The 17,153-nt window shown below is 40.6% G+C and overlaps 3 protein-coding genes across 3 annotated transcripts; 2 read left to right on the forward strand and 1 right to left on the reverse strand.

Moving 5' to 3' along the window:
• Nucleotides 1–2,273: 2,273 nt before the first annotated feature.
• On the reverse strand, nt 2,274–6,414 carry arl6ip5a (ADP-ribosylation factor-like 6 interacting protein 5a). The gene is made up of 3 exons (XM_026307510.2): nt 6,153–6,414; nt 3,284–3,501; nt 2,274–2,954 (listed from the first exon to the last, which is right to left on the reverse strand). Exons 1-3 carry the CDS (start codon nt 6,329–6,331, stop codon nt 2,779–2,781), a joined length of 573 nt encoding a protein of 190 aa, XP_026163295.1. The 5' UTR covers nt 6,332–6,414; the 3' UTR covers nt 2,274–2,778.
• Nucleotides 6,415–6,469: 55 nt separating this feature from the next.
• trnt1 (tRNA nucleotidyl transferase, CCA-adding, 1) lies at nt 6,470–12,268 on the forward strand. The gene is made up of 7 exons (XM_026307509.1): nt 6,470–6,893; nt 8,183–8,376; nt 8,643–8,781; nt 8,930–9,056; nt 9,210–9,403; nt 10,106–10,359; nt 11,388–12,268. Exons 1-7 carry the CDS (start codon nt 6,764–6,766, stop codon nt 11,631–11,633), a joined length of 1,284 nt encoding a protein of 427 aa, XP_026163294.1. The 5' UTR covers nt 6,470–6,763; the 3' UTR covers nt 11,634–12,268.
• Nucleotides 12,269–12,887: 619 nt separating this feature from the next.
• On the forward strand, nt 12,888–15,369 carry avpr2b.1 (arginine vasopressin receptor 2b, tandem duplicate, 1). Its single transcript, XM_026306984.1, has 2 exons — nt 12,888–13,752; nt 14,250–15,369. The coding sequence occupies exons 1-2, from the start codon at nt 12,888–12,890 to the stop codon at nt 14,456–14,458; spliced, it is 1,074 nt and encodes a 357-aa protein (XP_026162769.1). The 3' UTR covers nt 14,459–15,369.
• The last annotated feature ends 1,784 nt before the right edge of the window (nt 15,370–17,153 follow it).

Raw genomic sequence — 17,153 nt, forward strand, 5'->3', positions numbered from 1 at the left:
TTTACCCGAGGCCATGTTTTGTAACCAGCTGTCCCCGCCTCTGCTGCTTCACACCAGCTGTAGCCAGACATCAGGGGAGGCTGTTCCAGCTGACACTCGACTACATAAACAATGGGCTCTTATGTACTTTGCTCTCATCCCACCATGCTAGAGAGAAGTCCTCTAATTTGGAGAGCAGATTAGGGTTGGGTATCAAACCTCAATACGCAATACTCCACTACTGCGTAGTACTGAAGTACTGAAGTACTGAAAGACAGCATCTCATGAAAGCTGGCATCAGATGTAGTCAAGATTTCTACATTAACAGTATATTAAATTGTTGACTTGTGAAAGTTGTCACTCATAGACAAATCTACAGAGAATTATCATCAAACTCTGCCGTTCCCGTCATCTCCACAGTGTTTTAACTATCCTTCAGCATGTTTTGGTTTTACATTCATAGTTTTAATATTTTTGGTTCAATCTGACTGTTCCCATAAACCCCCAGTTTTATTCACAGTCAGCTGTTTTCAGCACAAACCAACCGCATCCTGCCTTCCCTGCACCAAACAGGCAACACACAGTTTGCATTTAGTTAGTTAATTAACTTGATGTAGCAGTTGGCATCTACTGCTAGCTTAGGCTAAAATAAGTGAAAATTGACTCTAACATTTTTCCATACCGTACCCTCAGTCTCCCACAGTTCATGTGTCAGACATGAACTAAACCCAGCACAGGGCTCAGCCAGATTAAATAATCATGTTGTGCATTCGCAAGGATCAGCACATTTCACCCTTGATCCAGGGAGTAATGGCTATGACAAATTTTGAAGAGTGAATAGTTGGATTAGCTGCTCGCTCACATACACTCAAATCTTATGTACTGGGCTAAGGTGGATGACCTTCCATCAAAGATGAAGAAAAAGCAGTGTGGGTGTATGGGAAGGTTACAGACCTCACAAGCAACGGGCACACTGCAAAGGTCACATCAGGTCATCATTAATGTATCACATGATCAGCTGCACTGCAGGTCCAAGTAGTCAGATGTGCTGAATAACAATCTGTGTGAGTTATGAGTATCCCAGCTTAGCCCACCATGAGCCAAAGCCTCTCAGATAAACTCAAAGAGGAGTGGTGCTGGAGTGGTCAACTGAAAGGCAGCGGCTGTCAAAGCGTGCCTGACCAAACGGAATGAAGTATTGTACAATGCTTCCTTACTTCCTGTGCCCAAACTGTTGCGTTCTGTTGACAATCTTTGGATATAATTATAGTTGTTTCAAAATTGCAAGTTAGCTAAGTGTTGCTGATACTGGCAAAAACACCAAGAAAAGTTAAGTGTTGTTTTGTACGGCGCTTCCTTTCCTGGATTACACATCTGTTGAGGAGAAAACACCAAAGACGCACCTGTTGGGTGAGCAGCAGCACACACGTGTTGGTAGGATCTTTGTAGCAGCTGCAGTAGTGAGAACAAGGACCTCTGCTGTGCCCTTGCAGACATGACTTTACTCGAGTTTATTGCCACACCAGTGCTTGCGTTTACTTCTCTACGTTGCACAGTATGGATGGGGCCGAGGCATTGCCACAGATGACATAAATCTCTACACACAGTGGTGTAAAGCCTTGCAGCTCAAGTCAAAGTTAGACTGAAGAGCCATCTGAGCGTGCAGAGGTCATCAGATGCGTTGGCTATAAAAATGCCATGCATTCCTCCCAGAGGATAGAATTTTAAGCAAAGGGTTATCATGGGCACTGTTTTAAACACTCAGTTTTTAATGCCCATCATTCTTACCTGTTTTTCTAATCTTCCTTATATTCCGCCTATTAAAACCAAATAACAGAACATTACGTTCCAGATGGATTCTCATTATCTGCAGTCAATTTCAAATGGAATCCAGGAAAAAAAAAAAAAACAGCCAAAGTAGCTGATACAGCAACTAACTCTGTTTTTTGGAAGTGAATGACTGCAGATGAATCCACTCCATCAGTGTGCAGTGCTCAGCTCTCCACACTATAATCTACTGCAGCCCATTGATTAGCACTGGGGTAAGTGGAAAGGAAGGCAAAGTTGGCTAATCCATCACCCAAAGGGTATTGTCAAGATTAAACAGTCAGACGTGCAGGAGGAATACTGATGGGCAGAGGTTAAGACCTCACACCTTTTTGAAGTTTGCATTTTCAGCACTAACACAGTGTTCTGACTCAGTCCCTTTTGTCTGCTTCTTTTTATTTACATGAACAGAAGTTTGGCATGTTTCTATTCAAATGCACGCTTCAGTAAACTGTTTTATTTAATGACATTACTCAAAAACTTGAAGCGGTCCAGCCTTTGGAGTATCTTGGCAGTGATGTATGTTGAGTGTGCATTTTTATTCTTTGTTAAAAGGCAACACTTGCATTGCTTTCACAATTTTAGCTGAGCATAAACTGACAGCTGTTTCTGAGACTGATTGAACACAGATTTCATACCTAGGGAGGCATCTGCAGCTGTAATGCACATGAACACAGTGAGGCAGAATTGAGCCGTCCTCATCGCTGTTTGAGGAAAAAATGTCCTGACAAGTTCTGGCTGAATGACATATGACCTGAGGTAAAGATAAAGCCCTTCAGATAATACAATTTCTATTCAAAACACACATGGTGTATAGACACTAAAGAGTTTTGAAAAGATATATAAATTTGCTACATCCAAATAAAAAGTCAAGTCTTGAGCCAAAAGATAAACATGTGCATATGTGTGTGTGTGTGTGTGTGTGTGCGTGCGTGTGTGTGTATGTGTGTGCTCCTTTCCACCCATGTCCAATCATTCCTTCAGTTTTCCCTCCAGAAAAGTCTGGATCTTTTGAAAATTGTCTTCTTGCTGACCCAGAGCCTCGAGCAAAACACCCATCGGTGACCTCTTCAGTCCTGCACCTTCTATCTTGTTCTCCAGTTTATTCTTCATGTTGCGGAGGCGACATGAAGCATGTGCAAATATCACTGAAACACAGATGGAAAAATGACTATTAACGTTTTAACTGTTTGGCAAAAACAAACCTATAAACTTCCACGATAACATCTTTCCTTGAGACATCAGTCTCTGATCAGTCTGTGATCAGTCTCATTTCATTGGTTTTTGAAAGAACTAAGATTATTTCATATTTTGTTATTATAACCTTTTTATTGACTTATAAAAGCTCTTCTTTTTTTTCAAAAAGGAGTATGTATAAGTGGAAGAAGATGGATTAAATATATATGGATTAAAATTTGCTTCACAGTGTAATACAGTGACCTTCCAGGATTATCATCTTCCAGTATTACCAACTTACAAATCAGAGGTAACATAATTGCTGACATGAACACCATGACGCTCCCCAGCATAGAGATCAAGATATAGCTGGCGACCATGACGGCAATCACAAACGCTGTGGGATTCTGCTTTTTAAAGTTGTTGATCACAGCTCTGTTCTCTCCGGCCCACACTGAACCCATGAAGACAAGCGACACCACGGCCATGGCTGTGAACATCCCCACAGGGTTCAGGAACCTGCAAGGCAGCAACAAGGGGTGGGCGGGGGGGGTGTCAGTTCAGGACTGCATTGCTACAGCTGGAGCACAGGCAAGTTCGTGTGTGTGTGTGTGTGTGGTCACTGGCTCCACCAAGTGGTTACATGTTTGTACAACAACAGGGCCCCAGGTTGTAATATAATTATTAGTTTTTGATTGCAGTTTAAGTACATTATGTTCATCAACAGGCAATAGTTGTTAATTGATTAGCCAAAAATTTATCAATTTTCATGCAGCAGTGACAGGAAACTAATACATTTGTGTTTTGGACAGGCCCTCAGGTAAAACAATCATTTTAAAGCTGCCGTTTTGGGCTCTGGGAAATTATTACATTATTTTCTTAGAATTTTCTTATGATAATAATTATATTATATAATTATATAACCCAAATTATTCAGTGATAATAAATGGTCAGAATATATACTAATAAATATTACTTGACACCTAAACTGCAAAATCAAGTTCACACCAGAAAATATAAATATTCACACAGATAAGAACAAAGTGAAATAAATCCTAGATAATATAGTCAGTTAACCCTTGAGACAGGACTCATGAAAACATGTTTTAACTGAGAAGCCAGTCATTTACATCAAGACAGAGATTATAACCTGCATCACACCTACTGTGTGTTATCCCAGACCAGACACCCGGTACAGAAACACTAATCCAGCCTTGGCATGACCACAGTGATGTCAGGACTCAGTGAATGTGACCATGTGACACTTCATCTTACTCACACCATAGCATAAATGAAAACAGAAGGTAATTTACAGTGTGCAGATCATTTTTAAGTAAAAGACTAATCATTGCCTGTTACTGACACTTTGTGCCCTGTACTGCTTTAGCATTATATTAGTGAGTTAAAAAAAACTCATTTCTAAACAGACGATTCCATCAGAGAACAAGACAAACGCTAGATTTTCAAGGCTGTTACTATTTGAAAGATTAAAATCTACTGCCCAGTATTAATTTTTAGTACTTGAACACATAGTACGCACACATATTTATTATACAAACCCCTTAAAAGCTTTAATTTGCCTAAGACTCCTTATAGTTCAAAAATAGACCTACCATTGCCATCTAGTGGACAAACAATTTTTACATTTGTTAACATATTTTTTTACATACAGGTACTACCTGTCATAATTGCTCATGTTCATATCTGTGATAAGCTAATATAAGCCAGTAAATGTGCCCTGCCCATTTATTACTCAGAGTCTACCTCATAATATTCATTTAAAATTTTACTGACTACTATATTTTACAGAAAACTACAATCCACCTGGTTTACCCTGCAACACTGGTTACCATGGTAACAGGACTGAGGCAATCTTTGTGAGCCCAAAAACAAATAAAACCAAACAAAAAAAAAAAGCTCCTCCTTAAACCGCACTGTGAAAATTATGAGCTTGTTGGATGACAGATCTGATATTCTTTGTTAACTGCTATATTACAGTCTGATGAAACCTCTCACACTGGCAGACTGTCAGACTGTCAGACTGTCACTGGAACAAAGTTATGCAGCTGCTGTCTTGTCACGAGAATTTCTCACTTTACACTCCATATGTGGCGCTGAGGCCTTCACATGTGATTTTATATTGATTATAGAGTCAAAGGTTTTGTTCCTCTGTATTTTTACACAAACAGGGCAGAAATACACAGTTCTTTACACAGTGCTGTAACAAAAAGAGGTGCACCCACTCTAGGGGAAACTTATTTTGCGATGCTGTACTCAACACTTTTGGCAATGCAAATGAGGACCATGCAAGAGCACATGCATGGTTGAGTTGTTTCAGAATTGGATAAAAATAACATGCTCAGGTTGTAGGAAGCAAATGAAATAAGTGCCTCAGAGTTCAGCCTTGTTGTTTTAGTGTTTTAGGGTGATTGGAGGATTGATTCACTGACAAAATATCCAGTACTGAGTTTCATTCCATATCAGACAGAAAGGACAAGCTGTTGTTTTGTCACAGCTGTGCTATCTGCAGGGCAACAGGTGACCAGACAAATGGATTAGGAGCCCTTCAGGACCATAGTAACAATATGTCATCACACAGCTCAGTGAACAGAGCATGACAGGGCATCACTATTTTTAGTAAAGCTGGGCTTTAGTTAGAACAAAGTGCCAACTAAAGCCAAGATCAGTCATAAAACAGATGTAATATCTTCTCCAAAGTATTTGAAGCTACTTTGACACACTAGTTCTTCAACAGTAGGCCAGAGCTGTACTTGTACTTTAGACCCCTGGAAACTGGTGGTTACACACTCCAGTTTTCTGTCTTTCTGTTTGTGTTTTCAACAGAAAATGGTGTTTTTATAGAAAAAGCACAGGAAAGTTTTGGATTTTGGTTGAGAAGCGCGTTCACAGGGCAACAAACTATAACAGTAACATCATATGATGACTGGCAGCATTCATTCCTCTGGGGCTCAGGCAGACTCTTGTACCCACATCAGAGCCAACATCCTGTCTGTGTCCTCGCTGTAAATCCGTCGACACGAACAGGACAACCATAACTAATAAATAAACCCCATGAGCTCTACGGATTATTTAAAAACAGAAAAGCTAAAAACATAAACATTAAACAGCTGCAGCGTTCACCCTAAGTTACTATGTATAAGTTCACTTACCCAACTGTGAGGAAAACAGCGACGGCCAAAACCATATAATTTGTCTGATAATAAAGCAGGTTGTTGACGACTCTGTTGTTCCATTTCGCTAGATCTTTCACATCTGGTTTAGCGAATCTGTCCAACCCCGGGAAAAAGTCGTCCCAGGGTCTAAGCGGTGTCAACTCGACTTTAGCCATCTGCCTCCTGCTTCTCTCTCTTCAGCTGACAGACACAGTAAACTGCCGGAAAACTACCTGAAGCGCAGTACGACAATCTCGCGAGAGGATGTCGGCGAGACGCGCAGCAACGCCTCTTGAATCTGACGAAGACGAAGCGCTATTGGCCACGCTGCCGCACTTTATCGGAACTCTTCCTGCAGCGCTTCATGGGACCGTGTGAAGCGGTCAATGCGTTTTTTTGTTTATAAAGACTCCGGTTTAAGTTGGGGGTCAGTTCTGACCGATGAGTTCGGTTCGTTGCGTTGACACGTTGTCGTTGCTCATGTGTGTATAAACAACGTAACAGGAGCACGCGGACCGCTAAAGCTCGCAGGCGTCAGTGACATGTAACGTTAGCTAACCGCCCGACAGACACAAACAGTCGTACTGTACTGTGTATTGTTTGTACAGATGTGGAGGCGAATATTGAGCCCTCCTGTGATTAGTAGAACAGTTTTGTTTTGGAGGAGTCTGTACACTATGCAGCTGAAGTCAAGTGAGTTCCAGTCTCTGTTTACTGACGGACTGAATGGACTAGCAGGTGAGAACCGGAGGTGTACCTATATTGTTGCTAATAACAACATAAACGTAACTCGTGGACTACTGAATAATTTGGCTACTGCAGATCACTACCAGTTCTCTGATGCTCAGTAGATTATCTTGGCCGTAGTAACAAAAACAAAAAAGGAGCTGGGTATGTTATCACAGGTACAGTGAAACTGAGTCAGTCCCAGACAGGACTTATGAAAACATGTTTTAACTGAGAAGTCCTTTCCCCCAATCCTCAATGTGAAACGTTCAAACAGATAAAGGGGAGTGTAGGGCACCCTTCATCATGGCACACTCGGATGACTTCCGGTCGACTGAGGAACAATAAAATTCACCCAGAGTGATGATGCAATCTTACATCATGAGAAGATCATTTCTCTGTGCTGAAACATTCACTATACATTTTTGTGATCACTTTAAATGAAAAGAGCACACATAAGACCCAAATGTACAAGAAATCTAATAATTTCTGTAATTGGCTGCATTGCGCAAGCACGATTTTAAAACTGGTATAATTGAAGTTCACATGTCAATATCTGAATATGTATGTAAGATAGACATCTAATAACTTAAACTGAGGTTCTTGTGTCACAATCAAAAATCTAGATATTAACATCTGTTGTACTTCATCTTTGTAATGAAATACTGTAGTTACTCAGGCTCTTTTGCTGCTGCTGTAATTGCTGTTTTTTGCTGCTGGATTAGTAGGCTCAGCCTCAAAATTTCACTGTCAACAAGCTCTAGGTGGAATATTTATAATGGTCAGTGAATTCAAGTCTTTTTATAGAAAAAAATATCAAGACAAAAACATCTAGGTACCTTTTCAGCTGGAACACTATCATTTTGCTGTATTGAGCTGAAAATGAGATGTGTTCTTATTAAAGACAATGGACTTGCAAGAAATAGATTTGCTGTCATCATTAACAAAAATCAATAGGCAGAGTCAAAAGGATTAGTTATGCAATAATGGACTGAGTGTTTAGGCAAAGTGGGTTTTTTAACCGACACATGACAATGCAATTCCTTATTGTGGGAAGTTAGCAGCAGAAATTTGGCAAGTGGCATTTCATCAGCTAATAGCACAGTTAATAATGTAAACTGCCATATTTCATACAACCTTTGTATTTTTCGATACACTTTAGTCTAAACCAGCAAAGCTAGGGTCTCATTGTCCTTCCATTGTCCTTCCAGGTTTAACTCAAGTGAGATTGCTTGTGCCTCTAGCCACTCTGCCTCTGAAATGTTACCTAACACCTGTAAGTGTGTGCTTGGTCTTTCCAGAGGTGTTTGCGAAGCACCAGCATGAGCTGAGGATAGCTGGAGGTGCAGTACGGGATCTGCTGTCTGATAAGCGGCCTGAAGATGTGGACTTTGCCACCACAGCCACTCCAGAGGAGATGAAGCACATGTTCCAAACTGCCGGTATCAGGATGATCAATAATAAAGGAGAAAAGCATGGGACCATTACAGCAAGGGTAGGATAATTTCCTCCACATGTCATCAAGGTGATCAAGAATGGGCATTCTACAGATAAGGAGCCCAGTAAGAGGAAGGGCTACACTGGATTTATTTGTGTATTTCTGGAATATGTAAAGAAGTTGCATTTAATGAACTTTAAGACTGGAACATATGGCTCCATTATGTGCGATAAAAATGCATCAATGTATGGTACAGTTTGTCTGTGTATAGTCTTTGCTGTGCCTCTAAGTCATATGTGTCATGGGTATTGGTTCATTTATAGCTACACAATGAGAATTTTGAGGTGACCACATTGCGTGTGGATGTTCAGACGGATGGACGTCATGCTGAGGTGGAGTTCACCACTGACTGGCAGAAAGATGCTGAGAGGAGGGATCTCACTATCAACTCCATGTTTTTAGGTAACTGCCTTTGTACCCCACTAAAGCTGCGTATTAACTGTGGCTTTGGACAGATGTGCATTTGGCAGACTCTCACACATTGCTTGGAGGAATTACACTTGTGTCGATTTTCTGTACCAGGTTTTGCTGACTTTTTTTCCTCTTGCAGGCCTTGATGGAACATTATATGACTATTTCAAAGGATATGAAGATCTGCAGAATCATAAAGTTCGGTTTGTTGGCAGTGCTGAACAAAGAATCCAAGAGGACTACCTGAGAATACTACGATATTTCAGGTGGGTTGCCTTATTTCCTTTTCATCTCACCAAATTCAAACGATAAACTGAAAAAAGAGATCAGGGACTAATTTTAAACCAAGACCAGTCAAAAAGTAATCTTCCTTTATTTGTTTGATATGTATTGACCTCAACCACCTCTTTTCACTACAGGTTCTATGGCAGGGTGGCTTTGGAGCCTGATGACCATGAGCCTGAAACACTAGCTGCCATCAAGGAAAACAGTCGTGGACTAGCAGCAATATCAGGAGAGAGGATTTGGGTAGAACTAAAGAAGATGGTGGTTGGTAGCCATGCTGCCCATCTGTTGGAGCTGATGTATACTCTGGAACTGGCCCAGTACATAGGTGAGAGAAGAGGACAGAGTGGGGCATTGAAATGGTTTGACACGCAATTATTGTAGCAAGAAACAAGCTTGGAAAAGATTAAGATCCCATTCTTAAAACTAGTGTTCCAGCAGAGGAGTACTGCTAACTCCCAAGAAACCGATTAAAGGAGGACACTCAAAATTGGAGGACCACAGGATGAGTTATTCTTACTTTTCGTCCCTACTAATAATTAACCTCCAAAAAAGGAGTTACATTTCCCACAATGTAACTCAACACCATCTTTCAATGTACCTAACCTGCCTAGTAAATGTTAAACACCACACCCTCAGAGCTTGTCATCCAGCCCTTTTTATCGCAAATGTCACTCTGTCTCAAAAACAAACATTAATGTCATTATTATCATGGTTATTTCTTTCAAACTTTGGAAAGCTTCCTCTTGAACCACAGAAAAAAATATATAACTCTTTTCACAGGCTGAGTGAAACACATTATTTCATAGCACAGGTCCCTCAAGAAAATGGGGAAAGACTAAATATCCAATCATTAGATGCAATGGATTCAGTGAACTTTAAACTTTGGTATCAGTCAGCACAAGACATTCTTAATGAGCCATATTATCAGTATAATCCCAATAAAATGGATTTTACTCGTAATTGATTTTGTCTTGTTTGGTTTTTGTGCACTCTTTAATATATTTGTCCCGTCTCTGCTTCTCCTCAGGTTTACCTCCAGAGGGCAATGTTGAGGAGATGAAGCGTGTGTGGCAGAATGCCAGAGACCACTCTCCCAAACCCATGACCATCCTGGCGGCTCTCTTCCACTGTCCAGAGGAGGTGGAAAAGATGGACCTGCGACTGAAGGTGTCCAGGGAGGAGAAGAACCTGGCTCTGTTCTTGGTCAAATACAGACGGGAACTCTGCAAAAACGAAGATAAGCCGGACAGCCTCGCACTCTTCACTGACTTTATTATTGATGTAAGTTTTTTGCCTCCTTCAGGCTGTGTGTAGCAGCAATCAGTTTATCAATGAATATTCACAAAGTGTGTGTATGTATATTTTGGATGCGTATATATAGCTAGTAATGTAAATAGTAAGTAATTTGCATACAGTGACCAATAATCTGATTATTTTATTATGGAGCTAAATGAAGATAAATGCATAGACACTTGTAATGTAGAAAGAAGCCATTTTAAGCTTCCTAAGAGGCCATTTTAAGGGAAAAACATTGAAAACAATATATTTGGATTTTCTTCTTTTGGTTCAACAAAATGTCATCTTGCACTCTGGGACATATAATCACTGACATCAGTCAAACAAGACAGTAAACAGCAGATGAACCAACTTTTGCCAAAATTATTCTGTTTGCAGCCCTAATGTGAATACAGGAATTACATCATTTATCTTACATCCTTGCTCTTGCTGGACACTGCTGGACTGCATCCATCACTGACATTTGAATGCAACATGCCCCCACCATACTAATGAGGCTTGCTGAAAGGCATTCAAAAAAACATTGGTAATCAGTGTCCATGTTATGGATTCCAATATCCAAATCAATATTCTGAAAACACTGAAGCATTTGGATGTAAGTTGTCTGGCAAAACTAGAAATTAAGTTAAAGAGATTCATATGCCATGAGCAGATTTGACAGTGTCACTATGATAAAATACAAAAAAAGACAGTTTTCCCTACAGAATAACTAGGAAGCTATAAAGACCCTGAACACTTTCTGAAAGTCTTGTTACAGGACAGGAACACCACACTGCTTTCTGCTGAAGTTATAACATTTGGTGTTATTCCCCAGGAGAGATTATTCCATTTTACCTTCTGCTCACTGGAAGCATATTGTGGTTAAGTGGTTTAATAAATTATACGTAAAGATTTTTTTTTTCAGCTTTACTTTTTGATTGCCACTTGTTGATGCATTTGTCTTTAATGATAAAGAAATAATCTGAAACCAGGTTTTCAGTGGCTTTAATTCACATTCTTGTACACATTCTCAGAGTCGGGAGCTGGACACACAGAGTAAAGTGTGCGAGCTGCTGAAGTATCAAGGTGAGGAGAAACTCCTGGCACAGCTCCAAAGATGGGCCATCCCTCGGTTCCCGGTCAGCGGCCACGATCTGAGAAGGATGGGCATCACGTCAGGCAAGGAAATAGGCGCTACCTTACAGAGGCTCCGCAACATCTGGAAGAAAAGTCGTTATCACATGGAAAAAGATGAACTCCTGAGTTATGTAAAGCCTTAAATGAAAAGCAGAAGTGTTTTTGTGTCTGAGACAGCAATAATAATATGGGCATCTCACACAATAACTGTGCTGCTCAGAGGTATCGATTGAGCAGATGTTGTGGTGATAAAGGTTGCTAATAGAACAGAGACATGCAAGCCCATTGATGAATACTGTGTCATTCTAAATTAGGCCACTAGGGCCACTTTTGTTTATCTGTACTGTTTATCACAGCTGCCACCATGAGAAAATGTGTAATCACAGCTGACTTCACCGTTATTACAGAGCAATGCTGAGTAGTTCCTGAGATGAACAGCTCATACCAAATGCATCCTCAGGCAACTCATATCTTAAGTTTGTTCCTTATTCACTGACTGGACTGGACTGATGAGGAGAGAAGAAATGTTTGGCCAATAGGTATACAAAGTAGTTATTTTCATTATTAAAACAACAGAGAGCAGATGTTTTAGTTTTCTCTTCAGTTGAACAACAGTTACGTATGATTTCTGTGCCATATTTTGAAAGGACATAATTTATGAAAAAGACTATACTTTTAATTAATTACAGTTACAACCAGTCATTATTTTGTTTAAATGTATTTGCACAGAATACAAAGTGCATGCCTTTGAAATATCACTTAAAGGATTTGAAATCTTTTTTTTACTTTTTTACTTTCTTTAATACCCTAAACATTTTTAAGTTGAAGTTGAACTGAAAGCTATAGGTTAAAAACTGATCTGTGAATACTACATATTTCTCATTTTTGGTTTGGGTTGTGTTTAGTGCTCCATGTGGAAAAACGGGTAGTATAAAAACTTCATAAAAATGGCAGCCAGGGGGTACAAGATGCTGAACAGAAGCTGAAACTAAGTTGTATAAGTGGTTAAGGTGCAGTTAGAGCCATGTAATGGACAGGACAAGCTGCTCTAGGTGTCCTGGTGAACCATTGAAAAAGCAGTCCATTGAAAAGCAGACGGGTGGTGCTTCTAACCTGGAATTCATGAGCGAGGTTGCTCCTCCTTCTTGCAGCAATGAAGAGATATAAAGCCATTTTCTGTCCATTACTAACATCTCCGTTTCTGCCTGGAGACGCTCAACACTTGTTGCTTCCTGGAAATTTAACCACTAAAGTCCCACTACGACCCTTTTTAAAAGAATTACCTGTTAATGAGATTGTTAAAGCAGACTGATGACATTTGTAGCTTTGGAAAGGATTCACAGAGAATAGTTGTGTAAAGGTGCTCAGTTTCTCAGTGCTATGTTTGGTCTGACGGCATGGATTGGTTCAGTGTAAATATTAGTAACGCCAGCTTAGAGAGTGCGCTACCTGCGGATGAGCTGCGGGATGAGCGCTTGGCTCAGGTGGAAATAGCTCTTCTGTCCATCATTTTCATCACCGCAGGGATCCTGAACTTCGGGCTGCTGTTGGTGCTGTGGAAGCGGAGGAAGCAGCTCTCAAGAATGCGCGTCTTCGTTTTCCACCTCTGCGTCGCCGATCTGGTGGTAGCATTCTTCCAAGTTTGTCCCCAGCTCATGTGGGATATTACAGACAGATTCGTCGGTCCAGATATATTGTGTCGCGCAGTGAAGTACCTGCAGGTAGTCGGGATGTTTGCTTCCACTTATATGATAGTAGTGATGACGATAGACCGATATCAAGCCATTTGCAACCCCATGGTGACTTTCCAGAGGCGCAGGGCGCGCTGGAACGGTCCGGTGTGCGCCGCCTGGTGCGTCTCTTTCATCGGCAGCCTCCCGCAGGTTTTCATCTTCTCTCGGGTCGAGGTCGCTCCCGGTGTGTACGATTGCTGGGCTCAGTTCATCAAGCCATGGGGACCGAGAGCCTACGTGACCTGGATGACTCTGGTGATATTCGCCTTGCCTATTCTCACGATGATCGTGTGCCAGGTGCGCATCTGCCGCACCGTGCACATCAACTTCCACATGAAGACGCACCATGTCGGAGAGGCGGCCGGTAAGTCGCTGTCCTCCAGGGCCAGCAGCGTGGTGGGAGTATCCAAGGCGAGGGTAAAGACTGTGAAGATGACCGTGGTCATTCTGCTTACCTACATCACCTGCTGGACACCTTTCTTCACCGTACAGCTGTGGTCCGTCTGGGACGTGGAGGCGCCCACTCAGTGTAAGAAAACAAGAATCAGAAAGAAACACTCTGACATCAGAATACCAGATCTGATTGTCATTACTGCACGTTATCAGCTGTGATGTCTTAAACTAAAAAGAATACGTGGCTATAAAGTCCATCATCGGGATGACAGACAATGAAATCAAAAACTCATGACAGATTCTGTGAAATAATCTCAACCCATCTGATTTAGGAATCCAGAAGTACCTGTAAGTGCTTTAAACTAAACAACGACCATTCATTCACTGTGACAAGCATCTAAAAATATGCATTGAGTGCACCACACTCAGAAAAAAGTGCAAGTTGTTAAGTCAGCCCTGGGAAGGTTATTTCTATTTTTCCAGAAAAAAATTTAATAAAATCAAGCTGAGCTGATGATGCTTTAAAATAAACATACATCCCTAACTAAAGTTCCATATCCAGTTAGACATATCAGAACGTAAGAATCAAAGGCACGTTTGAATATTTTTCTCATTTCCACCTCTGTTTTCCAGCTGCAACCTTCACCATCTTGATGCTGCTGGCCAGTCTGAACAGCTGTGTGAACCCCTGCATTTATCTGCTGTTCAGCAGAAAGCTGCCTAAGAAACTGGTGGACTTCATGTGCATGGGTCAGCCTGACCGGAAGGAATCCATGCAGGAGGAAGCCACCACGGTCAGCTCTCTGTACATCAGCTTTAAGAGCCTGTCAGAGAGCAGATAAAGACCTGATGTCTCACATACTTTCTCATCCCAGGCCAACTTGTTCAACATGGTGTAAAAATATTACTCATTCATGAGCAGGACTTACTGTGATCCTCTAATAAGGGTGAGAACAGTGGAACTACATGTCCCTGTAGTAACAGTATATTGTTGTGATCAGTGGCGGAGCCATGGGGTGGCTTTTGAGGATTAGGCCCCGAATGTTTTTTTCAAAAGCCCCGAATCTTTCTAAGCTTTGAAAATAATGATAATTTCATTTCTGACTGAATATTCCCATCGGTTTCATTAATGAGACCAAACAAAGTTCTGGGGAAACATCCCGGACCCCTAGCATTTCTGGGCTAAGCCCCAGATGTTCACAATGTCTAGCTCCGCCCCTGGTTGTGATCACCCATTGTAGAAAAATTAATACAAAATGCCTTCACGTTGAAACTCACTATGGCATACAAGACACACTGTAGGGATATAACACTGAAGTGTGTTATGATTTCCATTAAACTATTACACTAACACATACAGTACTTTTTATTGAGTGCTATAGATCTTTTCAGCCACATTTATTTAGTGGTTAGAGGATTACTTCCAGACATGGTGGTCTTTCAGTTTGTTGGTGCAGACTAAACATATCTGGAAAACTACTTGATGCATTGCCAGGCAATGTACAGACATTGATGGTCCTCAGAGGCTGAATCCTGATGGTTTTGGATATCTTCTGCCTTTATTTATTCATTTATTTATATTATATTTTTTTACAATAAAACATAACCACTAACATTATAGGATTTTACATTTTTGTTTAGACATTGGTGGTGTCCAGAGGTTGTATCCTAATGATGTATACCCTAACTTTTCCCCTAGTGCCACCATTAGGTTTAAATTTGCATTGCCGTTATATATATCTCAGGTTTCTACAGAAGAAGACCTTTAACGTTGGTGTCCCCACAACGTTACCTCTATTATCATCATCATCATCATCATCATTAGTAATTTGTGCAGTACTTGGTTTTTTTCACCAAACACCTGCAGAGCTAATGTGGGACAGGCACACCGACAAAAAGACATTTTTGCTGTGTTTCGTCACAGTTATATTCCTTGCTAATTAGTAAATGTTAGCATCTTAACACACTAGAGATGGTGAACAGGGTAAAAGTTATACCTGCTAATCATTAGCGTGTTAGCTCTGTAATTTCTCTATGCTTGGTTGTGGTAAAATAAAGCTGGATAATAGCAGTTTTATAAAGGAATAACAACACAACAAATTGATGTTTCAATGGAAAAGCAGCATTTGGTGCATTTCATGTGATTAGAACTGAATCTGACCAGTTTAGTGTTGAGTCTACAAACTAATGTAAACACCGATGTACATCTGTCAGTTATTTTATAGTAGGTTGTCACTGTGTGTTTTGAACTAGACTGGATTTAACTTTAAACATCAGTAAGATAAACTTCAGTTTGTAGTATCTGAAACATAGCGATCTACTGCTGCCAACATTAGTACTGTAGTGAAGGTGGCAATGTTTTGTACAGCAGTAATGTATCAGCCAATGTTTTACATGCGGCAAACCTTTTTCCTTTCTTGTCACATTAATGATGGTTCTCTTATTTCTAAAATTGACATGTTTTTTTTTGTCAAAAGGGTTATGTAACATTAAGCTTGTGAAAGTGTAATATCTTGTAAATATGTAATAGCTTGTATGTGTCACAATATGCTTCACATCTACTCTGTGTACTGTCAGTGGACATATTTGTTGATTGCTGGTTGAAACAACTAGTTATCAGGCAACAGGTCTGTGTTCAATATTAAGATAATATATAATGTCTACTCTTTGTTTTGGTTGGCTCCAAGGAGTAATCATGTCTGAGGAGGCCAAATAAACTGTTTTGATGTGACTGTCATGTTGAGAAAAATATTCATTTAAGGTTGAATTAGATATGTGTGTGTGTCTTATTTTCTGCTTTAAGTGATGTCATAGCGTCCTTATCTTGCATGTGGAGAACCAGCCACGAAGAAGCTATCAAGGGACAGACACAATGACAGAAAGACATTTTTGGAAGGTAATTGCTGTGTTTAGTCACAGTGATTTACATGTCTCATTAGCTGCATTCTGTCATTATACTATTATTATATGTTGTTATTCAGCGTGCATAACTCTTCACCCCCCTAAAGTCAGTACTTTGTAAAGCTACCTTTAGCCATAATTACAGCTGCAAGTCGCTTTGGATAAGTCTATGAGCTTGCCACATCTTGCCACTGGGATTTTTGCCCATTCCTCAAGGCAAAACTGCTCCAGCTCCTTCATGTTGCATGGTTTCCGCTTGTGAACAGCAATCTTCGAATCTGACCACAGATTCTTAGGTCCCAGTCTCAAATCACAGGTACACAGAAACAGGTTTTGCTCAAGAATATCACTGTATTTAGCACCATCCATCTTTCCCTCGACTCGGATCAGTTTCCCAGTCCCTGCTGCTGAAAAACATCCCCACAGCATCATGTTTCACTGTAGGGATGCTGTTCTTGGGGTGATGGGATGTGTTGGGTTTACGCCAGACATAGCGTTTTCCTTGGTGGCCGAAAAGTTCAATTTTAGTCTCATCTGACCAGAGAACCTTCCTCCATACATTTGTGGAGTCGCCCACATGTCTTTTGGCAAACTCAAAACGTGTCTTCTTATTTTTAACACTAAGTAATGGCTTTT

Source organism: Mastacembelus armatus, chromosome 5 (assembly GCF_900324485.2).
Source record: "Mastacembelus armatus chromosome 5, fMasArm1.2, whole genome shotgun sequence".
In the NCBI taxonomy this organism is placed as follows: domain Eukaryota; kingdom Metazoa; phylum Chordata; class Actinopteri; order Synbranchiformes; family Mastacembelidae; genus Mastacembelus; species Mastacembelus armatus.

Bases quoted from the DNA above. Each gene is read 5' to 3' on its own strand.
- trnt1 (XM_026307509.1), top strand. From the start codon at position 6,764: ATGTGGAGGCGAATATTGAGCCCTCCTGTGATTAGTAGAACAGTTTTG. The intron at 9,057-9,209 runs GTGGGTTGCCTT...TTTTCACTACAG, and splicing joins AGAATACTACGATATTTCAG to GTTCTATGGCAGGGTGGCTT. The intron at 9,404-10,105 runs GTGAGAGAAGAG...GCTTCTCCTCAG, and splicing joins GGAACTGGCCCAGTACATAG to GTTTACCTCCAGAGGGCAAT.
- arl6ip5a (XM_026307510.2), bottom strand. From the start codon at position 6,331: ATGGCTAAAGTCGAGTTGACACCGCTTAGACCCTGGGACGACTTTTTC. The intron at 3,502-6,152 runs GTAAGTGAACTT...GCTGCCTTGCAG, and splicing joins GCTGTTTTCCTCACAGTTGG to GTTCCTGAACCCTGTGGGGA. The intron at 2,955-3,283 runs GTAAGTTGGTAA...TCTGTGTTTCAG, and splicing joins AATTATGTTACCTCTGATTT to TGATATTTGCACATGCTTCA.
- avpr2b.1 (XM_026306984.1), top strand. From the start codon at position 12,888: ATGGATTGGTTCAGTGTAAATATTAGTAACGCCAGCTTAGAGAGTGCG. The intron at 13,753-14,249 runs GTAAGAAAACAA...TCTGTTTTCCAG, and splicing joins CGTGGAGGCGCCCACTCAGT to CTGCAACCTTCACCATCTTG.